The 23,937-nt window shown below is 50.5% G+C and overlaps 1 protein-coding gene across 6 annotated transcripts in view; it reads right to left on the reverse strand.

Moving 5' to 3' along the window:
* The window catches only part of INTS2 (integrator complex subunit 2), a 59,803-nt gene that overhangs the window by 14,730 nt on the left and 21,136 nt on the right, over positions 1–23,937 (reverse strand). For 4 of the 6 annotated variants that reach the window (XM_053275230.1, XM_053275231.1, XM_053275228.1 and 1 more), the window contains exons 12-19: positions 23,435–23,503; positions 21,792–21,926; positions 20,260–20,436; positions 18,370–18,478; positions 17,162–17,266; positions 15,536–15,700; positions 13,421–13,622; positions 11,689–11,878 (exon numbers count right to left, since the gene is read on the reverse strand). In XM_053275230.1, the coding sequence (XP_053131205.1) occupies positions 11,689–11,878; positions 13,421–13,622; positions 15,536–15,700; positions 17,162–17,266; positions 18,370–18,478; positions 20,260–20,436; positions 21,792–21,926; positions 23,435–23,503 (1,152 nt within the window). Of the gene's footprint in view, positions 1–11,688; positions 11,882–12,761; positions 12,885–13,420; positions 13,623–15,535; positions 15,701–17,161; positions 17,267–18,369; positions 18,479–20,259; positions 20,437–21,791; positions 21,927–23,434; positions 23,504–23,937 lie in introns of all 6 variants that reach the window. The other 2 variants (XM_053275234.1, XM_053275232.1) reach the window with 2 other exon arrangements.

The following is a 23,937-nucleotide window of genomic DNA, read 5'->3' on the forward strand; positions in this document are numbered from 1 at the left end:
CACAGAGCATTTAATGTATCGTTTCAGGCAGCGCCGTACATCAAGTTTCTGCCACAGCGTTTCTTGAGGGTGTGTCAGATGTGGGCAGAATGATGGACGGTATAAATCCTGTGCCAGAAGGAAATCCGACAGGACCCTTGGACGGCTGAATGGGTCTAGTATCAGACGAGCTGCATCCTGTGAAATTATGCAGTAGAATTTATGCACTGACAGTGACCTTAAATCGGACACCCGCCTTGCCGCCGTCACAGCCACCAGGAAGGCCAGCTTCATGGATAATAATCTGAGAGAAATCGATCTGATGGGTTCAAATGGTGTACTTTGCAACGCTTTCAATACAAGGTTGAGATTCCATGTAGGGAAGCGGTGTGCCACCAGTGATGACAGCAAAGTCGCCCCTCTTAAGAATCGTCTTATCAGAGGGTGTGATATCGATAACTTCACCACCTTCACCATCAGTAGCAGGATCAAAGAGGCCACCTGTTGTCTGAGTGTGTTTGGTCTTAGACCCTTATCAAGCCAGTCCTGTAGAAACTGTAGAAGGTGGTTTAGCGTGGCCTGACCTCTTGGGATCTGATGTTGGAAAGACCAACGGAGAAATGCCCTCCATGTATATTGGCATATCCTGTTTGTGGAAGGACGTAGAGGCCAGGATGGCAGCAGCCACCTTTTGTGTTAGTCCCTGTGCGTTCAGCAACCGCCGCCCAGTCTCCATGCGGCTGGCTGAAACCACGCTGGGTTCGGGTGACGCACTGGTCCCTGGAGCAGTAGGTCTTGCCCGACTGGTAGATGCCACGGCCTGTCCGCGGTTAGAGCAACCAGCTCGGCAAACCACGGTCTTCTTGGTCAGTAGGGGGCCACTAGGATGACCTCTGCCTTTTGTTCTCTTATTTTCTTTAACACTCGTGTTAGAAGTGGTATTGGAGGAAAAGCATACAGTACACCCCTTGGACATTGGCAGGAGAGGGCATCTGTCCCCACCGCCATCCGGCAGTGGAACCTGGTGATGTACCTGTTTAGCTTGCGCTGAGAGGTGTTGCAAACAGGTCTACCACTGGGGACTCCCACCTGCGTGGCAGTTGTTTGAAAACTTGAATGTTCCATGCCCATTCTCCTGGGAGTAGATCCTCTCTGCTGAGTCAATCAGCAACTGAGTTGAGGTCCCCTTTCACATGTTGGTCTGCAATGGATTTCAGATGGCGTTCTGCCCAACTCATCAGAAGGATCGATTCCTGATACAGGGACCTGGACCTCGTACCGCCCTGCCTGTTGACGTGGGCCTTTCTGTTGTATTGTCCGTCTTTATCAGGACATCCCAGCCTGACACTTGAGAGCGGAGATGTAAGGGTGCTAGCCTGATGGCTCTCAGCTCCAACCAATTTACTGAGTGTTTCTTTTCTTCCTGACTTCCTTTCCCTTGGACCGAGGATTGGAGACAATGAGCTCCCCAACCTCTGTTGCTGGCGTCCGTGGTCACGATAACCTGACCCTGGACGGGTTAATACTGGGCTCTCCCATAACTGGAAGGCCAGATGTGCTTTTGATATGAGCGTATGGATTCTTTCCCTTGGTAGAAAAAGGAGCCCTTGCAAGGTATCTATGACCACTCCCAGATGTTGAAACCTGTGAGTGGGCGTCAGGTAGCTTTTCTTTTTGTTTATGAGGAACCCGTGTTGTTCCAGGGTGGATAGAGTCACTGCTAGGTCGACTGCTGCTGCTTCTGGAGAGCTTGATTTCATGAGAAGATTGTCTAAACACGCAAAAACGTGGACCCCTCGAAGTCTCAGGTGGGCCATGATTGGTGCCAGGTCCGTGGTGAAGACCCTGGGTGTGGATGCCAGGCCGAATGGCAGAGCCTGCACTGTAAATCGACTTGAAACGTAGAAACTGCCTGCTCTTTGGATGGATAGGTATATGTAGGTACGCCTCCTTTAAGTCGAAAGAAGAGAGCAGGTCTCCCTGCTTCAAGTCATTGTAGTAGCTTTTGACTGAACAGCTTGCCGTTTGTAGGTACTAAACCCTCTAAGGGGTGCTCTCTGACGATTCCAAGATCCCCTCTGGAATTTTGTATCTCTGTCCCGGCCCCTGAAGGGCCAGAAGCTATGAAAGGGCCGATTGTATTGGAAGGGCCTTTTGAAAGGCTGTTTATCAGTCTTTTTATTGGTTGAGGGCATCATCTTTCACTTATCAGATGATGCTACAAGAATGTCTTGTAGGACAGACTCACCAAAAAGCTTCTTGCCGTCGTAAAAGACGGTAGCGAGGTTAAGCCTAGAGGTAGAACCAACTGTCCACTTTTGAGTCACAAGTGGCGTCTGCCAACAAATGATGAAACCGCCACTTGCGCTGAGAATCTAATCGTATCAAGAGTGGCATTGGCCATAAGGGCCTGCGCCTTCTGGATCTTTAATAGTTGCCATCACATCTTAACTGGGTCCCCTGGAGGATCACTCAGAAGATTGACCACCTATAACAAGACTGACCACCTATAATGAGTCACGGGCTGCCCTGGATGCTGTCGCATGGACCACCAGGGACACGTTCTCATGACACGATTAAATGACAGCTCGGCCTTCTTGTCAGCGATATATATATATATATATATATTTGATTGAGAAAACTTACCCTCTCGAAATACCAGGGAATCCGACACCAATTGCGAAATCAGGGCATCTGCATTTGGTGTCCTCAACATATCTGTAGTGGTTTGCTGAAAAGAACAAAGTTTGTTAGCCATGGACATAGCCTTGCAGTTGGAAGCTGGTGTCAACCATTCCTGTTTGACTACATCCACAAACAACTCCGGCATGGGCATCAGCCTGTCCTTGGGGCATGCTCTAGGAAAGACCAAGTCCTCTTTGGCGCAAGAGTCAGAACTCTGCCCAACCTCAGTCCCATTGTTTTAAGAATTCTGGACATCAGTGGGCTGAAGTCCTCTGCCACAAATTGGAGCTGTGATACCGAGGCATCACCAGTGTCCTCCCCTCCAGACCATTGGGTCTGGATGAAAACCTCCCCCTGCATTAACTGGGTCTTCAGGGTCAGATTAGGCCCCTCTGAGTTTGCAATGATTTTCTTTTCTTTTTGGAGGTGCAAGTAAATCCCTAGGGCCCCCGGAGTCTGATCGGAAGCATCAGAGGAACGGTCCCGTGCCACCTTGCCAGCCAACTTGGCCAGCTCACTGTGCTTAAGCTTGCTTTTGGCCTTCTTGGGAGAAGGACTGACAGACCCGCTAGGTGAGGAGCTCACACTGGGTGATCTATGCCTTCTCCCCTTTGTGGATCTCTTACTCCTCTTAGGGGACCTAACCTGGTAGATGGTGCCAATGATTGCATTGCAAAACCATGCCTGCTACTCAGGTGGCAGCACAGACTTAGGTCGAACAGCAGAGTTAGAACTGGAGGATGCGTTAGGCCCAGTCTCCGCAGCAGACTCCCCCTGCTGGCCAAACACCATAGTCACAGTCTTAGGCTTTTCCCGCCCTTTTAGAGACTGTCTCCCTTTTGCATCACCGGCTCCTTCAGGTAAAATGGAGGGATTCTTCGCAACTGTCGCCATCTTAGGAGGGGCAGAAGATGCCTGTGATGACCTCGCTGCCCTGCCGGTCAGGTTGCTAGCCAGCTCGCCAATCCGCCTAATCTCCTCAGAGGTTGGTGGGGCGTTGGCAATAGGGAGCCTCCCAAAGCGCTCTTCACAGCCACTTCAAGCTGATTCCCTGACTCTTCCCCTGAAAGTTCTGAAGAATGCACTGAAATAGCTTTAATCAGTATCTACTATGGCATTCTTTAGGCATGCTTGCCACTCGGGCGGGACCTGTTTAGGAATAGCTACAGAAACATTCCTCTCAGAGGTCCCCGCACCCCCCATACATTGATCAGATCTCACCACCGTCTGTTGTGTCAAGGTCTGAGTTTTGGCTGGCTTTTCTCCCGCTCGCTCCGTGCGTCCGCCATCTTGGGAGAGCTGATTTTCGCTGCACGTAAAGCGCTGAGGTAAAGCAGCGGAATGCTCCCTCCTTAGCAAGGCCCGGTTTTCGCCACTCAGTGGGGGGAACAAACTGAGGCCCTCTCGCTCCGTCGGTCTTTCGGCCGCCGAGGTAGGATTGGGGAGGATCGGGGAGACAAATGGCCGACTCTCGAGGAGGGGCGCGGCCGGTGACACGGAGGGACTCTGCACCCGAGCGAAGCTGCTCTGTTAATTTCTCAATGTTGCCTGCTCTGCCGCCGAGCTGCGCGTTAAGCGCCTTGGGTGAGCAAGCTGCCTCGTCCTCTCCGTCGTGCTTGCGAACTCGCAGCCCGAGGGGGGTGCGATCGAACGCGGAGCCTCTCCAACTGCCTGCTCGGACGGAGACCAGTCCGCCGGGACTGGGGCAGGGAGGATCTGAGAGATGGCCGGAGCGAGCGAAACTGCCAACGGAGGAGGGTCACCGGGAAGCCTTGAGCGCTTTGGAAAGCGTGTGGATGGGCGTCCCGCCGGGACTAGAACGTTCAGCCTCCTTCCCTGCCTGTTAAAAACTCTATCTGCATGCTCCATACACAGATGGAAAGGACGGGGGGAGGGAGGGAGGGAGGAGGACGGGTAAGAGTAACACGAAGGAAAAGAGTTGACTAACCGAATACAGAGGGGTTTTGTTTTTTTGGAGATATATAGAGGGAAAAACAGGTTGCTCACCTGTAACAGATGATCTGGAGGTGATCCGTTGTATTCATAAAGAATGGGTTCTGCGCCTGCGCAGGGACCTCGCGGACCGATTGACTAGCTCCTCGCGACACCACCAACCGCCCTGCACGTGATCGTGCCTTCGTCAAAACAGGCAGTTGGGGCGTGTCTTCCTCAGTTTCTTTGGACCGCCAGTACAATTGTTCACACTGACGATCCCTTTCAATTCCTCAACGTTCTATCTTGATGACGTGGGGAGGCTGGGTGGGTATTATGAATACAACGGATCACCTCCAGATCATCTGTTACAGGTGAGCAACCTGTTTATCTGGATAGTGATCCGTTGCATTCATAAAGAATGGGTGACTAGCCAGCTTCCCGCTTATGGCGGTGGGTCATCAAGGTAGCACTCTTTTCAGGACACTCCGACCAAACTCCGCGTCCTTTGTCTGCCTAATGTCCAATGCGTAATGCTTGACAAACGGGTGTCCTGACAGCCATGTGGCTGCCTTACAAATCTCCTGCATTGGCACTCCTGCCAAATTTGCAGCCGACACTGCATAAGCTCTTGTTGAATGCGCCCTAATAGAACCAGGCGGCGTGATCCCTTGAGAACTATATGCCAGCCTTATTGCCTTTACAATCCATTGCGAAAGACGTTGGCGCATGACCGACGAGCCCTTCGCTTTCCCACGAAACAGCACAAACAACTTATTAGTCTTCCGAATTGGTCCCGTAGCTTTCATATAATGTAACAGGGCCCTTCTGACATCTAGTGCATGCATTCTCTTTTCTAACTGCGTTTGTGGGTCTCTGAAGAATGCTGGTAACACAATATCTTCGTTTATATGAAAATCTGTGACTACCTTGGGTCTGAATTTCGGATCCAGGCGTAGTACCACCTTTTGTGGATAAAATTGGGTAAACGGCCGATCAGCCCGCATCGCAGCCAGCTCACTTACTCTACGTGCAGACGTCACAGCCACCAGAAACACTGTCTTCAACGTCAGTGTTTTCAGCGCAGCAGTCCCCAAGGGCTCAAATGGCGCTGCAGTCAATGCATTCAGAACTAGTGTCAAGTCCCACAGTCGAACCGGAGGGTACAGGTTATTCACTCCTTTCAGAAATTTCTTACTATCTGGATGCGAAAACACCGTGGTAGTCCCCCAACCTTTATGTTCCGCTGATATTGCTGCTAGGTGTACACGGAGAGACGAGTTCGCCAAGCCCGTCATTTTCAAGGTGGTCATATACAGTAGTACTTGTTTGACCGATGCACTCCTAGGGAAGAACCCCTTCTCTTTCGCATAGATCCGGAACCTCATCCATTTACTCTTGTAATTTCGTCTGGTGGAAAGTTTCCTACAATTAAGTAGGATTTTATTCATCAGTCTATGTGCCACGCCGTCAGCCGCAGCGTGTGGAGTTGTGGGTGCAATATCATCCCCTCTTCCCGACTTAGCAAGTCCGGGTAATCTGGAAACCGATGATACTGTCCTCGCGAAAGTTTCAGTAGTAGTGCGAACCATGGCTGTCTGGGCCACCAAGGTGCTATCAGAATCCCCCTTGTCCCGTCTCGGATGATCTGTGCTAAAACCCTCGAAATAAGTGGTTGTGGGGGAAATAGATAATACGGACCCCTTGTCCAGAGAAGCTGGAACGCGTCGCCCAGCGAGTTCTCTCCATGCCCTGCACGAGAGCAATAGCTCTGACATTTTTTGTTCACAGCAGTGGCAAACAAATCTATTCTCGGCAGGCCCCATTTCTTGAATAACGGCTGAATGTAACACTCCCCCAGCTCCCACTCGTGCTGCTGGTTCAGCTGAGGTGACCTGCTCAGTTTGTCTGCCTGGACATTGTCCACCCCCTTGATATGCAATGCCACGGGGAATATGGAATGTGCAATACACCACGTCCATAGACGCTGGCTCAGATGACACAGGGACCGGGACACCGTCCCCCCCTGCTTGTTCAGATAAGCTACGGCGGTTGTATTGTCCAGGTTCACTTGCACAGTTTTTCCCTGCAAGCGTGGTCTGAAAGCCTTCAATGCCAAAAACACCGCCAGAAGCTCCAGATAATTTATATGCTTCTCTCTTTGTCCCGGAGTCCACCGGCCCTGAACCTGACAATGGCAACAGTGTGCCCCCCAACCCCATAGGGAAGCATCTGTTGTCACCCAACAGGATGGCGTCCGGGGCTGGAACAGCACCCCTGACATTAGATTGCTGCGTTGGACCCACCATTGCAGAGATTTCCGTACATGGACCGGGATGAGCAACGTCTTTCTCTGGTCGTCCACATTCGGTCGAAAATTGTGCAGGTACCACAACTGAAGCACGCGCATGTTCAGGCGGGTACAAGCTACAGTAGAGTTGCAGGATGCCATCAGTCCTAGAAGCCTCTGAATGGTTTCTGCTGGCTGCTGCGTCGACTTCTCGAACAGATGAACCAGACCCTTGATCTGTAGGTATCTTGACTCCGGCAGATAAGCTCTCTTGTCCACAAAATTCAGTATGGAGCCTATGAAGTCTACTTGTTTCTGCGGTTCCAATTTGGATTTTTTCCAATTTACATTGATCCCCAGCGTGTGAAGTAGGCGTAAGACGAAGCGAGTCTGAGAAAGTAACTCTTCTTTGTCTCTGTTCACCATAAGCCAGTCGTCTAGGTAAGGATACAGCCTCACCCCTCCTGTTCTTAAGAATGCCACCACCGCAGCCATCACCTTTGTAAACACACGCGGGGCAGTAGAGAGTCCGAAAGGCAAAACTGTGTATTGGTACGCTATATCGCCTACTGTGAATCGAAGGAATCTCCGGTGTCTCTCGCGGATTCCCACGTGAAAATAGGCGTCTTTCAGATCCAGGGTGATCGCCCACTCTTCCTCCATCAAGAGAGGCAGAATACCCTGTAAAGTGATCATTCTGAATTTTCTCGTATCGACATAGCAGTTTAGATCCCTCAAATCCATTATCGCTCTTACTCCCCCATCTTTTTTGGGGATTTGAAAATATCTGGAATAGAACCCCCTCAGTCTGTCCATCCACGGCACTTGCACTATCGCCTGTTTTTCCAGCAACACCTTCACTTCGTCCCGAAGCACTTGCGATGACTTGGTGTACTTCACACCCTGAAAAGGTAGCAAAGTTTTGAACTCTATCGCGTAGCCATAAGATATAATCTTTAGTACCCACTGATCTGATGTTATGTTGTGCCACGCGTTGGCATGGCGTGCCAATTTGATGGATACATTGGCTAACACGAGACCGGTGTTGGGAGTCCCGGGTACAGTTCTTGGTGTTGCCACGTGCAGTTGCAGTGGATGGACCCGCACTTCAAAGAGACTGCTTTGTCTGGTCCTTCGCAGACCTCTGACCCTTGGGCTTTTGATAATAGGGTCTACTCTTCTGATAAGGCCTGTTTTGCCTCCTGAAATCCCTTCTATCTTGTCTTCCTGAGTACCGATTTTGCTGTCTCCCGTAGGAACGACTTCGAGACTGTTGACTAGCAGAGGACGTGGATGCCATGAATGTTTTAGCTGTGAACTTCATCTTCTTCCACGATTCCATCGTGTCATCTGTCGAGTCTGCAAACAGTCCTTTCCCGTCAAAGGGTAAATATTCTATCTTATCCTTCATTTCCGGCTGCAAGTTCGTAGACCGAAGCCAAGCATGGCGCCGCAATGTAATAGCAGTAGCCATTGCCCTCGACTCCGTCTCCGCCAGATGCTTGTATGTGCTCAACAGCTGCCTGGTGACCACAGTAGACTTCTCATAGGTCTGTGCTAATGCCCTCTGCAGGTCCCCAGTGGACATAGAGGACGAGTCCTGGAAAAAAGTGTCCCATAAATGGTGGGCATAGCGCGTCATACACGCAGCATAATTTGCAATCTTCACTGCTAAACTTGAAGTGGAGTACACCCTACGCCCAAGGACATCAAGTTTTCTCCCCTCCTTATCAGCAGGAGTAGTGTGGCGCTGAGCTCCCCTTGATGATGCACACTCTACTACTAAGGAATTAGGGTCTGGATGCTTCACCAGGTATGTGTTATCGTCCTCTTGGACTCTATATAAACTTTCCAGTTTTCTCGAAGTGGCCGTCGAAGTCCTCAAAACTCCCCACGCTGATTGTGCGGCCTTTGAAATCGCCGGAATCATAGGCAAAGATACAGGGTGAGTAATTTTAGCCTTTGCCATCATATTATATACAGGATCTTTTAGATCCAATATCGGCAACTTAACTTCTAGGCCCAAAGCCTCTGCCATCTCGCGTAGCTGCGCATGGTAAGCCTTGAGTTCTTCCGAGGGAGAGATCGAAGTCCCCGGAGCCACCTCCTCAGGTGGGTCTGGCTCCCTGGGCTCATGCAAACTACCCCCATCAGTGTCAGATAAGTACGAAGTGTCTCTCTATCACTGTTTCTGCTGCTTACAGCCTCATGGGCCGAAACACAACTAGCATTAGGAACAACGCCAGAACGCGCTGCTGACATCGCCTCCTGAGGATGTATAGTTTCTGGACGATTTGTCAATGCCGGTTCCCTTGGGGGTAACCTGGAAACCAATGTACGTTGCTGTGCAAGGGACTGTTGAGCCTTCCAAATCTTATACTCAGCATAATCTGGTGGGTAAATCACTTCAGGGTTGTGCCGGAAACCACAAGTATGGGTAATGCGGTTTACATCCAATGACTTTGCTGTAGATGCATCAGTTGAACGTGCCAGAACCGGCACCGGTCGAGGTAAATTCTGCTGCTCCATCACAGGAGTCATCAGTTGCCTAATTGGACTTGTGGCTGCTGATATAAGTTGTGCAGTCTCTTGAGGGTGAACAGGCGCTCTTAACGGAGAAGCGGACGGAGTCCTAGGAACCTCAGTTGCCGTCAGCTGATCCCCAGCAAAACCATGAAAAGTGGAGGCCGACGGTGTGCCTTCACTAGAGTCCAATAAAGCCAGCAATGAAGTCCTCGCCCTTGGTAATGCAGGCTGCTCTTCCATCCCGGTTTCACCAAAGTCCAAATAGTCCTCCGGTCGATAACCGCCTCTTGGCGTTGCCGGGGAATGAATCGGCGTCGGGGCCGGTGCTAAGTCAGTCGCAACTCGACGTCGAACCGCAGTCTGGAATGCACTCGGTGTCGAAGTACACTGTCCAGTTGCCGCAATCATCGCTTCTTGTGCCGCTGAGGTCGGCAAGTCCGGTACAGCCGGCATCGAGTCGAACACCGTTGTCGATACCGACGGTCCCGTCGACATCGACTGGGTCATTCTCGACACCATCAATGTCTTCTCCTTCTGCGGTACCGAAGCATGTGTCCTCCTCGACGCCGATCTCGACGTCGAAGGAGAGCCCTCTGATGAAGAGGAACTCTGCAGCACCCAGGGCGACGGAGTGACCTTCAGAGTAGTATCCCACTCCTCCAAATCGCCTTGCAAACTTGTAGGCGAAGGAGTCTTACTATGGATCCGTGTTTTCTTGGATCTCTTTCTCGGCGGCGAGGATGTGCAATCCTCGTCAGTGGAGGAATAACGTGCTTTCTTATGTTTGCGACGCTTCTTCTTCTCCACACTACCAGGTGTCTTAAACTCCTGATCCACTGTGGCTTTAGACTGCGAAGAGGCAGAGTCCACAACAGGAGGAACTGCATCCGATGCCACAGCGCTCGACACCGACTTCGACGTCGAAGGCCCCGATACCGGCCTCGGTGTCGGGAGTCGAAGAGCGTCTTCATAAAGTGCCGCTCTCAATCGCAGCGCTCGATTTTTCAAAGTTTGTTTCGAAAAAGAGCAACAGATTTTGCAATTTCCCGGGTTGTGCTGCTCACCCAGACAAAGTAGACAGGCGTCATGCGTATCAGTAGTCGGCAATTTCGCTTTACAGTTAGTACAGCGTTTGAAAGTTGTTTTAACTGCCGCTTTAGACGCCATAGCGCCCAAGCGCTACACGGCCAAGAATAATGTCCAAATCAATTAACTTGCGGGAAAATCCAAACGCGTAGTCGAAAAACAGTCCAAATCCAAAACCAAGCAATGATCCAATTCCGTTCCAGTCGTACCGTGAAAATCAATCAAGTATCCGAGGAGCAATCGTTCCGAGGTTTAGACGCAATGGCGGTCTAAAAGAAACTGAGGAAGACACGCCCCAACTGCCTGTTTTGACGAAGGCACGATCACGTGCAGGGCGGTTGGTGGCGTCGCGAGGAGCTAGTCAATCGGTCCGCGAGGTCCCTGCGCAGGCGCAGAACCCATTCTTTATGAATGCAACGGATCACTATCCAGATCACAAAGGAACTGAACTAAGGAAAGAGACAGGAGAGAAAACTACAAGCCTGATTAGAAGAGTACGAGGAACAGCCTGCCAGGAGCAACGCAGGACTATTAGAACTGGGGAGGGGTTATTCCCGTCAGGCTCTATAGGCTTTTTCTATTAGAATTTACATAGTCCTGCCCAGGAGCACGTGACGAGGATAACCCAATGAGAAGCCTTGATAGCAGCAACCGAGAACTGCTTCATTGAATATCCGGTCTGTCTTGAGCATGCTCTGTACCCGATCCCATTATGATGATCTCCAGACAGGGGAAAATGAGAATTACAGAGAGTCCACCAACATTTCGCAAGGATATTCCACACACGCCTAACCAAACTCCCTTCTCCGAAGCCAAACGTTCAGCACAGATGCCAGCTTAACCTTTTCTCAAGAGCCAATGAGAAGGCTCCCTTCTGGTTGATCATCCACGAACACCCCTAAACCTCTCTTGGAACTGCAGCTCCCAGCCCCACACTGTCATATCCTGGGGCAGTGGGCAGTATTCCCTTTAAGGCGCGTGCATGCGTGCTCACACATTTTTCTATGCCCGTTCAGTTCATTTTAGACCCCGCTCAGGTGGAATCAGCAAGGCCTCACTCTGAACGCACGTTAACACACTGCCTTGATACTGCAGCCCAGAACAAAACTCATTCCACACACAGATGAAAAGGATTAGAGAGAACACTGGCACGGGGGTCTTCTTCCCCACTGAAGTGCTTGCAGAATTACCTGGGCAGCAAGCAGTGCATTTTTAAGTTCCTCTCGGGTAACTTCAGTGGCCTCCAGACCCATCACATTATTCTGGGACGGCCTGATATCTTGATCGGCTGTTTCCTTGAGATGAGCACTCAGGTAGGCTTTCGAAGCAAGGAGGTATCCATTCAGCATGTGCAGAGTTATACCCATCAGAGGAGGACACCTAAGGGCATGCGGGGGGGGGGGCGGGACAGACAGGTGAGAAAGAGAAACACAGACACACAACTTACTGAAAAAGCAAGGCAAGTGCAGAAAGCTCTTTATGTGTCTGTAGGACACCACCAGGGCTGTGTGGATTACTAGAATTCTGCAACCCGGCCTGTAGCTGATCTTGGATCGTAACTAAAGTTGTTGCTGCAACCACACGAGTCCACACCTTCCTCCAGGTGGGAGCCTTAATGAGCACCTGCTGGGTATGGTGGCTGAACCAGTTATGAATCCTTCCTGGCAGGAAGGGGCCTCTTACTACATCCACAGTTCCTCTGACCCTGGATGATGATTTTTTTTTTTTTAAACAACAAATTATTAAGTTGCTGCCTTTGTAACTATGGTGACCTGCCCAAGGCCCAAAGTTGTTTTTCACGGCTGTGGCTAGGAATTATTAAAAAAAACAAAAAAACAGAAATCTGCTAAGTCCACCACTCTAATAGCTGGGACTGCAGCAATTTAGGGGCAAATTGTGAGCCCTTTGGGGACAGGAAGCCATTGTATGTATGTATGTATGTTTATATCTATATATTTTATTTTATTTATTCGATTTCTATACCGACCTTCCAAAAATGGCTCAGGGCAGTTTACACAGAGAAATAATCAATAAATAAGATGGATCCCTGTCCCCGAAGGGCTCACAATCAAAAAAGAAATATGAGATAGACACCAGCAACAGTCATTGGAGGTACTGTGCTTATAAACTGTTTAGGGAACTTTGTTGAACAACGGTATATAAATATTCGCTGTATTCGTATTCAGCATACGAAGCACTACTTGTGAATCACAGAGGACTGGCAGAGGAATAGGATGAGCTTCCTGAGGGTGTGGCTTAGCTGTGGACTCTCTGATCACACCTCAACACAATGAGAGGGTCAATCATCAGGTCCTTCTGGGTGTACTTTTGTTGTCTGACCATCTTGGCTGAAGACTGCAAGGCGTTCACGGTCATCACCCACAACCTACAGATCAGAAGGACCATAAAAGACCCTGAAGACCCCACTGCCTGGGGTCCCCTCCAACGCCTCAGCAGAACTCAAACATGAGAGGTCAAGACAGAACCACCTCACAGTGGTTCGGTTAACTCCTGGAATGAGCCCAGCCGCCTGGTTTGGAAGGTGAAGATTTAACTGCCCACCAGTGCAGAAAGGAGTTAACAGAAACGAGGCCCAACCAGCACCATAGGGGTCAGCGGACTGCACACCTGCAGTGAGCACAGCCCACGGCTGGATCAGACCGGTGGCACATAAGCCAGGGGAGGAGGCCTCGCTGTACAGCGTCCCAAGCTCCATCCAGGAGAATGACCTACTGAAAGCCAAAGGATAAAGCCGGCTAGAAAAATTGGCACAACCCCTGTTGGCCCTCTTAACAGAACATCCTGGGCTCTTTCTTCCTTTGGGAGGACTAAAACCAACGACAAGGCAGTGAGTGCAGGTAAAGGAGTATGCCATCAGGAGGCTAGAGTGGTCTAAGAGAGGAAGGTGGCGGAATCTCCTACCTCCGCGGCATCACCGTGTTCAAGGCCATCCAGAGCCTGTTGATGGTCTGAAGGACCCGCCGAGGGATTCCCGGGTAGAGGAGACGGCTCATGTTTGACATCAATGCCTCTGCGTACGGGATCAGCTCTCCAGCCGAGAGGAGCGTCAGGTGTTCCAGGATCTGCAGGGCTTCTGTGTGGTTTCCTTGCAGCACCACCAGCGCTACCAAAAGGAGGTTGAAGTGCCAAGACATTAGAAGGCGACATTCCACATGCAGGTTGATGCAGAGAAGCAGGTCGAGAGGAACAGGATCAAATCCGTTTTTGACCAGGTTGTGTGGATATCAGGCGGTATAAAAATATGACAAATAAATATACAGGAGAACTTCGCCATACGTGGATTCTATATTCATGGTTCCATGTATTCACATGTGTCTAACTGACACCTGGTTTCACTGTTCAAGGATACAAAAGGGTTAAAATCCACATATCCGCAGTTCCTAGAGGGTCAGAAGTGACCAGGGAGGTCATTTCTGACCGCCATTTTGTCCACAGGTGCCATCTGGTGGCTCATTTCACCATTATATATCTGTGATTTGGGGGACTATTTGGGGCATTGCTTGACACCTGGAGACAAACGGAGCATGATAAGGCACTTTATTTGGCCTATTTTTGTGTGTGCTTTTTAAAAGTCTGGGAACTTAACCCCCGTGTTCCCGTAGACGCAATATCCACTGTAATATGCGGGAACAAAACCCTTGCAGATGAGGTCCACCTGTATGGAGCAAGGAAACCCTCCCCCCACACACACAGACACGGGAAATGTCAGAGTGTTGGACTAGGACCGGGGAGGCCCGAGTTCAAATCCCCATTGAGCCATGAAACTCACTAGGTGACTCTAGGCCCCTCAGTTCTCTCTCAGCCTTACCTACCTCACAAGGATGTGCTGGGCTCCCTGGAGGAAAGGCGGGATAGAAATGGTAAGGAAATAAAGTAAATAAAGGAAAGTAAGGAAATAAAGACAATTCTGAGCGAGGGCTCAGCTGACAATTCTTGGCATGGTGGGTCAAGAACTGACAGGCACTAAGGCTCAGGGGAAAATGACCACACCAGGCCCAAAAGCAGCAGGTGCTCCTGGAATGGGAGGGGGAATGAGAGTTCAGGTAGCAGCAAATACCAAAGGATGAAACAAACTGGATAAGCGAGGGAGAGGATAATCCAATTCTGGAGCTGGAAGGGACCCTGGAGGTCTTCTGGTCCTACCCCTTGAACTGTGTAGGAAGAATCAAAGTCAGGGGAAGCATCAGGGATGAAAGAGCCCCCTGCCGCTGTTTCTGCAAGGGCGGTGGTTGTCAGGAAGAGTCCTTACTTTTGTGTGAGGAGGGGTGCTAAAAAAAACCCTCCTTCCCAAAGGCCTTTTCCCATTTGTCCAACAGTTTCCCATTTGACCAAACTTGCCTGGCACCTTCAAGGTTATCTTTCGGGCACCGGCTTGATCCCCTGCCCTTTTGCCCAACGTTTTAGCAGTTTTTAAACTTACTGGTTGCAAGTGCTTGCTATCTGCTTTTTAAAAAGCATGTTAAATTACTGATGTCTTCTATTGCTTTTTTGGTGATTGCACCCCGTTTATGGAATAGCCTCCCCAGTGAGGTTCGCCTGGCTTCATCACTCGATTCCTTCAGACGCCAGGTAAAGACCTTTTTGTTCAAGCAGGCCTTTTAAATTCTGATATTCAGATCTGATTTGATTTTTAACTAATTTTAAAATGAATTTTAAAACTGCTTTGCATTGTAGTTTCTTTCCTCCCTTCTTGTCTGTTATGATTGAATGGGTTACGTGTTTTTAATGTACATTTTAATCCTGTGTTGTAAACTACCCAGAGAACAATTGGTTATGGGGCAGCTAACAAACAAAAGTGTATTATTATTTATTATTATTACTATTTTCCTGACTACGTATGCCAGTCAGCCTTTTCAGAACAGAAATGCAGGGCAAAAGGCAAACCGATCTCCCTCCCCTCTTTTGGAGAATGCTCTCTTGCCACCTCCTTCCCCTGGACCTTCTCTTCCTGGGGCTGTGCTGCCGAGATTGCAGCGGTGCAGAATGATGGCCGTTTCCCAGGGGAAAGCACCCTACCGTCTTGGAGCTGCTTGGGGGAGTGCTTCTTGGCCGCGTTGGTCAGCAGCATCCGGGGCAGCAAGGTGTCCGTGCCCGTGATGTGCTCCTCACAGATCCAGTCGTCCACGATGCAGAGGTGCGGATAGTTGGTCACCAGGAGACGCAGCAGCGCAGAATGCAGACCTCCAAGAGCAGAGAGAGGGACTTTGCTCACCATCCACTCCAACCCGGGTCTTCTTGTCCATGTTGACAGGAATGTTTGTCCAGTGTGGCAGGGAAAGGCAACATGGGCTCTCTAGCTATTGCTGGACTACAATTATGCCCAGCCACAATAAACTGCAGCTGGCGGGGTGTGTGTGTGTGTGTGGATCTTGTAGTTCTGTGGCAGCTAGAGAACCAATTCCTGCAGTGTGGCCTGCAATCTTGGAGAAGCTGCTGCCGGTCTGTGTAGACAATACAGAGCTAGACAGACCAAGGGTCTGACTCAGTAGATGGCAGATTCCTATGTTCCTATGAAAAGGCAACATGGCTCATTGTGGGTGAAGTCGTGGTCTTGTCTGCGCTCACAAGCCCCTCCCCATGGAGGCAGCACTCGTGGCATTATGGGTAATTTGGAACATAAGAAGCTGCCATATACTGAGTCAGACCCTTGGTCCATCTAGCTCAGTATTGTCTTCACAGACTGGCAGCGGCTTCTCCAAGGTTGCAGGCAGGAGTCTCTCTCAGCCCTCTCTTGGAGATGCTGCCAGGGAGGGAACTTGGAACCTTCCACACATGCAGGTGTTCTTCCCAGAGCAGCCCCATCCCCTGAGGGAGAATATCTTACAGTGCTCACACATTGAGTCTCCCATCCAAATGCAAACCAGGGCAGACCCTGCTGAGCAAAGGGAACTATTCATGCCGGCTACCACAAAACCAGCGCTGTCTTCGCCCAAGCTAATTCACCTGCCTGATGAGATCAATCCGGAGAGCCGTGCTCCAGTGGCTGACATCTGTAGAAGCTCAGCTATTGCGCATGTACGATTCTATTTATATTTATAAACCACCTGATACAGAACATCTCCAGACGGTTTACATACTACTATTTATATACCGCTTTGCAACAGAAGTTCTCAAAGTGGTTTACATAGAAGAAGAAGAAATAAGATGGTCCCCTGTCCATAAAGGCCTCATAATCTAAAAAGAAACAAAGGCAGACACCAGCCACAGCCACTGGAGGAATGCTGTGTTGACGGCCAGGGGTGTGTGTATCTGCCTTTAAGGGTGAGGGAGGGTGCACTTACCAACACCACCCCGCCACGTTACCCCCACCGGCACTCGCTTTCCTCAAAGTCCCTCAGGGTTAACTAGTACGCTGCCACCCCGAGGGACTCTGAGGAAACCGAGCGCTGGCAAGGGAAAAACAGCTGGGGTGTGTGTATTTAAGTGCACCCTCCCCCGCCCCTAAAGTTATCCTGCCCCCCGCTGTCGAAATGGCCCACACCCGTTCCACGCACACCCCTAGTTAGCAGGGGTGGGCATGCAATCATGGAGGAGGACAGGGCCTTCTCCGTGATTGCCCCTTTCCTGCTTTTTCTCAACACTCCAATAAGCCAAAACAGAGATCTGGGGCTCTCCTTCCCATCCGTGGCTCCTAGTTCATACCTCCCAGTTCCTGTTGCAGCCCTTGAGCCTGCCGGATGAGGTACTTGATTGGGATCTGATCCATCAGGGCCGAAGAGTACGACTTGGGCTTCCTCTGCATGGCAGCTGCACAAAAGGCAACAGAAGGAACCCACAAATTAACCAAGAACCACCACTGTATAAAAGCTCCAAATGGCTCGAACAAAGCAATGGGGGGTGACAGGCAGGGCCTCCGATTCCGAAGACTGCTCTGAGCCAAGGACGACTGCGGGAACAGTGCATTATACTACCACAATGGGGACTTGGTTATTATTCTATGTACTTTGCACACTTTCGTGACTGACTTGTAAGAACTTGGAAGCTGCCATAGACCGAGTCAGACCCTTGCTCCATCTAGCTCAGTATTGTCTACCCGGATTTGGCAGTGGCTTCTCCAAGGTTGCAGGCAGGAGTCTCTCCCTGCCTTACCTTGGAGATACCAGGGAGGGAACTTGGAAACTTCTGTCTGCAAGTGCTCCGTTATCCCCAAAGGGGAATCTCTTCCAGTGTTCACACGTGTCGTCTCCCATCCAAATGCAAACCAGGGTAGACCCTGCTTAGCAAAGGGGACAATCCATGCTTGCTGCCTCAAGACCAGGACTCCTCCAGTGGCTTGCCTAGCCTGGTCTTGCCTCCCAATTGTCAATGGCTCCTCAAGAGACTCAAGCAGGGGTCTTTCGCAGGAGATCCTGGCAGGACCTCCTGGCAGGATCTGTGCACATCAGGTGCTCACATGAAGGCTGCTCCTAGAGCTCAGTTCCACAGCCTGCTTTTCAGACCACTGAATGAGGTTTGCTTGCCAGGTGCAATTCAAGGGGCTGCAGCCACCTAGAAAGCCCTAAATGGTTTATGCTTAGATGCCTGAAGGACCTCCTGCTCCAAAGAAGGACCTCCTGCTCCCTAGACCAGGCCTGCCTCAACTTAGCCCCTCCCCCGTGTTTTTTTTTAACTACAACTCCCAGAATCCCCAGCCCCAATGGCCAAGAGCCAGGGATTATGGGAATTGTAAGCTAACATCGGCAGGAAGGCCAAAGTTGAGCAGCCCTGGTCTACCCCACGCAGGCTATTTATGATCGGTAATCGGTGAACTTGCGGACTTTGGACCAAAGGTTCGTGTACTCCGGGGCTCCCTAAACCTTGGTAACACATCCAGGCACTTAACTGGACCCAAACTCCTCCCCGATGCTTACCCAGCGTCTTTGAGCTGGCCAGGATGGCCTCTTCATAAGACAAAACGTAAAACAGGACCAGAAGCTGGGCTGTGATTCCATAACGCTGAGTCGGATGTGCAGTCTCTCCCTGCGAGGGGAAACACAGAGAAGGTGTACGAGTCAGCGCGACGGGTGGCTGGAAGCCGAACTGAGCCCTCCATCGCCTTCAATCGAGTCGGATGAACCCCAATGTTGTGGCTGGCTCCACGGCCGTTTCCTTTTTCTTGGAGTGTGGAGGCCTTATGATTTGCGTTGAAGGGGAGAGGCAGGAGAGGAGGAGAAACGTCTTCCCTGCAGGGAAGAGGGCTGCAAAGTTAGCGATTGCTGAAAAACTTGACTGTGGCATTGGCCAAGGGGAGTCATAGGAAATTGGGACCCTGCCTCCCTGGGGAAAAAAACCTGTAATAGCAGCCCTGCTGGATCAGGCCCAAGGTGGCCCATCTAGTCCAGCATCCTGTTTCCCACAGTGGCCCACTAGATGCCTCTGTGAAGCCCACATGCAAGAGAGGAGGGGGCATGCCCTCCCTCCTGCTGTTGCTCCCCTGCAACTGGGATTCAGAGGCATCCTTCCTCTGAGGCTGCTGGTGGCCTAAAGCCACCAGACTAGTAGCTGTCAACAGATCTCTCCTCTATGAATTTCGCAAAGCCCTGCTTAAAGCCATCCAGGCTGGTGGCTGTCACCACACCCTGTGGCAGAGAATTCCACAAATTAATTATGTGTTGTGTGTAAAAATACCTCCTTTCGTGGGTCCTAAATTTCCCGGTAATTTCTCAAATTGCTAAATACAGTAAAGGGTTGCGGGGCTGTGTGCACGAGGTGTCTTGGCACTGTTGCTATCTTTTATAGGCAGACTTGAGGAGGATGTGATTGAAAGGCAGTGTGGATTTCCAAAGTAAGTAATAAAACGGCAGAGTCCAAATCATGGTCTCCCCTATTCTTGCATGATGTCTAGGGCTTGCTTGGGTACCTAAACACCACCGAGGGACAGGGAACAGGGCATGAGGCTGCCCTCTTTGGCATCAGTCCTCAGACTGGGGTAATGCTTAGAGGGGGCATGTACAGGAGGAGCTTACTGGTAGCCAAGAGGTTAATATTGAGGCAGTGGCAATCTCCCAGTCCCCCTAGGAGTGAGGACTGGGTGCAGGACCTGCTTGAGTTAGTGGCACACGAAAAATGGGCCCTCATAAAAGGAAATAAAACAGATAAATAGTCAGAAATCTGGGGCAACTTCCTTCAACTATTCTTAGAGTAGCAACCCCTCTGAACCACCCATGCCTACTAGTACAATGGTAAGTATCCCTTCTCCTCCTCCGTCCCTCCCCTTCTGCTCTCCTTCTCCCACTTTCTTTTTCCATCTCTCCTTTCTTTTCTCATCTCCCCGCAACCAGTACAGAAAGGGGAAGGGAAGGTTGGGCTCGGGGGTGAGGGAACTAGGAAAGATGTTGCCTAAATACAAAATGTCAAAATGAAATAAAATGAAAATGAAATTAGAAATGGGCCCCTTAATGCAAATAGGGACTAAAGTTGAATCCTGGGGTCTGAACAGATGGCAAACTACAGACAGGAACACAGGAAGCTGCCTGATACTGAGTCAGACCACTAGTCTGGCCAGCTCAGAATTGTCTACTCTGACTGGCAGCAGCTCTCCAAGGGTACAGGCAGGAGTTTCTCCCAGCCCTGTCTGGAGATGCTGCTAGGGACTCAACCTCAGACCTCCTGCCTACAAAGCAGATGCTCCACCACTAAGCTATCGATCTGAATCAGCTGCTACAGCAGGACTGATTGAACTTTAAGACCAACCTGAGATGGATGCACGTATTCAAAAACCTCTCACCACCCCCACCACCCCACACACGTCAGTCATATACCCCAGTTAGTCCTTGGAAAACACTCCAGATTTCCTCCTCTGTGATTGGCTGATTTGTGGCTTCTGGGCTGGACTTGGATGCCGGCGTCAGAACAGAGTTGATATAGACGTCGATGAGAGGCAGCAACTGCGGATGGAGCGAAGTGGTGGTTTCACACAGCTGCCGATAAATCCAGTCCTGAAGCAGCAGTAACAACAACAAGAGGAGTGAACGGCCAGTTGCAATCCGACGCAGGCTGACTCACAAGGAAGACACCCGTGCTTAAGTGAGAGTCCTCCCTGCTGCTAAGGCGGCAGTGCTAGACATCGATCCGGGAGCCAATTCAGCCGAACTCAGTGGCACTGCCTTCCGAGCAGATGGGCACAGGACGGGCCTGTATGTGCACAACTTGGGCCCTCCTGGACTACAGCTCCCGTCATTCCCAGCCACAGCAGCCAATAGCCAGGAATTCTGGGAGCTGTAGTCCACGTTCTGCAGGAGGGCCGAGGCTGCACAGCCCCTGGTTTAGCATTACAGCCATAGATGACTCAAGCTCGGAGTACTAACCAAGAGTACCATATTGACCTGAATAGAAGGCAACTCTGAGTTTAAGACGACCCCCTTAACAAATGCAGGTCAGATACAGGCTATATGTGTTGAGACCTGAAAGGAAGAAGGCTCTGAATTTAAGACCCCGCCCCACCCACAATTTCTAACACCAAAGAACTTGGGGGTAAACTTGTCTTGGATTCAAGAAACTTCATAGGAACATGGGAAGCTGCCTTCTATCGAGTCAGTCCCTTGGTCTATCTAGCTCAGTACTGTCTTCACAGACTGGCAGTGACTTCTCCAAGGTTGCAGGCAGGAAACTCTCTCAGCCCTATCTTGGAGATGCTGCCAGGGAGGGAACTTGGGAACCTTCTGCATGGAGATGTTCTTCTCAGAGCAGCCCCCTCCCCTCAGGGGAATATCAATGCTATCCCTTTAGTTAGCAGTCCCCTAGCAACTGGGAGAGGAAGAAGGGAATGAAGTTAGACTGTCATCTTGCAAGAACCAAGTCCCTCTCAGCAGTTTCTCTGGTTGCAGCAGCGGAGGGTGGGAGGTGGGGGGGCAATCAATCAATCAATCAATTTCAGACATTGACCAAAAACATTACATTACACAATAGCCAATCACAATTTACATACAATGTGACAAAACTTGGCCACTACTATTGTACACTGGTAATCAAAATTTGCTCATAAAAAGACTAAATAAAATCCATCTGAATGTCCTGGAAGCCTCAAGCAGAGGAGCAATAAGATTTAAACAATCATCCCTATAAAGTGCACAATGTACGATAACATGGCTCAATAGATTCAATAACACCCAGTCCACACGGGCAAAGGAGAGATGTATATCGAACTCCTCTATATACAGATATATATGGAACTCCTTTGTGGGGGGGCCGAGGCCCCTCCATCATTTGGAGGAGGAGGAGGACCAATCGCCTTCTGGAACCCACCCCACCTCTCTTTCCTTCTTCTGCCATTTAGGAAGGCAAAGTGACCCACCTTGATGGAAACTTTGTGCTTGGTGAAAGAGCGGCTCCTGAGAAGCTGGTAGATGCAGTGGATAGGCAGGAAGCCGGTGATGGTGGCGCTCAGGTTGCCCGTGACGGCCACGCGGACCGCGTGCGCAGTAACCACCTAGGGGGGAAAAAGGTTTCCTCACTCTGTAGCCTCCTCGAAAGAGAGTTTTTAACAAATTGGATGGCTCTTGTTGAAAAGAATGAGAAGGGTTGGCTACAGCCATTGGCTTCCTGCTCGCCGCAGGTAACAGCCATCCCTGCTTAAACGCCTCCGTAAAGCCTTCAGGCATTGGTAACAGCATGTCCCTAAGTTCTGCCCGGGGGAAACCCAAATCCCCTTTAGCGGATGGCTCCGATTTAGAGTAAACGTGGCCTGACGGGCAGCTCAGTGGAACTGCACCCCTCGCCAGTTGACCCCATAGCTGCCAGCCGCGGCCGTGTTCAGAGAACCCCATGCCTACCCGGCACGGCTGCCCCATAACAGCGTTTCCCCTACCCCATGCCGCAGGTGGATTCCTGTCCTTGTCTTGAGAAAGGAAAAGGTTGCATTTATAGGAACATATATGAGGCCACCTTTGGGGGGGGGGAAGCTAACTTCTACTGACTCAGACCCTCAGTCCATCTAGCTCAGCATAGTCTGCACTGACTGTCAGCGGCACTTTAAGGTTGCAGGCAGGAGTCTCTCCCAGCCCTACTTGGAGATGCTGCCAGGGACTGAACCTGGGACCTTCTGCATGCCAAGCAGAGGCTCTACAATCAGCCCCACCCCGCAAACATAGGAAGATGTCCTCTATCCTAAGCCAGACCCTGGGTCCGTCTAGCTCAGTATTGTCTACACAGCCTGGCAGAGGCTCTAGGTCGCAGGCAGGAGTCTCTCCCAGCCCTACCTGGGGGACTGAATGGGGGACCTTCTTCATGGGAAGCAGATATTCCCCCCCTGAGCCAGGGCCCCATCTTCTGAGGAGGACTATCTTACAGCGCTCACTTGTGGTCACCCATCCAAGGGGAACGAAGGAATGCCCTGCTTAGCAATGGAGGCAATTCATGCTCGCAAGAGCAGATCTCCTTCCTCAAGGGAGGAGAGGGATTAAGAAGGCAGATAAGCTGCCGTCTCTTGAGTCAGACCATTGGTTCATCGAGCTTGGTAGCATCTACTACACTGACTGGCAGCAGCAGTTCTCCAAGGTTCCAAGCAGGAGCCTTTTCCAGCCCTACCTGGAGATGCTGCCAGGGATTGAACTGTGACCTTCTGCATGCAAAGCAGATGCTCTGCCCCTCAGCTATGGTTCCCCCCCACCAATTTCTAGAGATCTCAGCAGCAAAACAGCACTCATATCCCCTTCCCTTAATACATGTGACATCTCACAGTGCTATTACAGCAAGCTGGCATTATTTTGCCAGCAGATAAGATGGAGAAATGAGGCAGGTTGAGGGAAAGGGGGCAGGGGAGATAAGGGTACGGAGTAGATAGTGATTGGAAGTGGGCAAGGAGGAGAAAAATATTGTGGTATTGAATAGAAAGGCAAGGCACTTCTCAAAGCCAGTCTGCAACACACAGTGCAACACCCAGCAGACTCCTGCAAGACAGACCCAGCGTGGAGAACACAACACCTTCCTGCAAGTTACCTGTTCAGTGAAGATCTCCTGTGTGAAGATGGTCTTCATGCGGCTCAAGGAACTGGGCTTAATAACGATCTGAAATAAAGATGATGTGTAAAGATTTCCTTTGTTGTTGCAAAACCGTTTGGGCCCTGGATACCTGAAGGACCGCCTGCTCCCAAGGGTTGCTGCCCGCATGAGATCATCTGGGGGGACTCTGCTCCGGGTGCTGACAATGAGGGATGCTTGGTTGTCGTGCACACAGGACAGGGCCTTCTCTGTTGCTGCCCCCAGACTCTGGAATGCTCTCCCGGTGGCCATCTGCTCCTCAGTCCCCACCACAGGTTTTTAGAAAGCATGTGAAATCTTGGCTTTTTACCCAGGCTTTTATATAATTGTTTCTATTGTGTTGTTTTGTATCTTTTATGTTATACTGGGTTTGTCTTTTAATCTTTTAAATCTTTTAATCAGATCTGCATTTTTATATTCTAGCTAGTATTTTAACTGTGTTGTTGTTTATTTACGATCTT

The sequence above is a fragment of the Hemicordylus capensis genome, chromosome 12 (assembly GCF_027244095.1).
Source record: "Hemicordylus capensis ecotype Gifberg chromosome 12, rHemCap1.1.pri, whole genome shotgun sequence".
NCBI classification, from domain to species: domain Eukaryota; kingdom Metazoa; phylum Chordata; class Lepidosauria; order Squamata; family Cordylidae; genus Hemicordylus; species Hemicordylus capensis.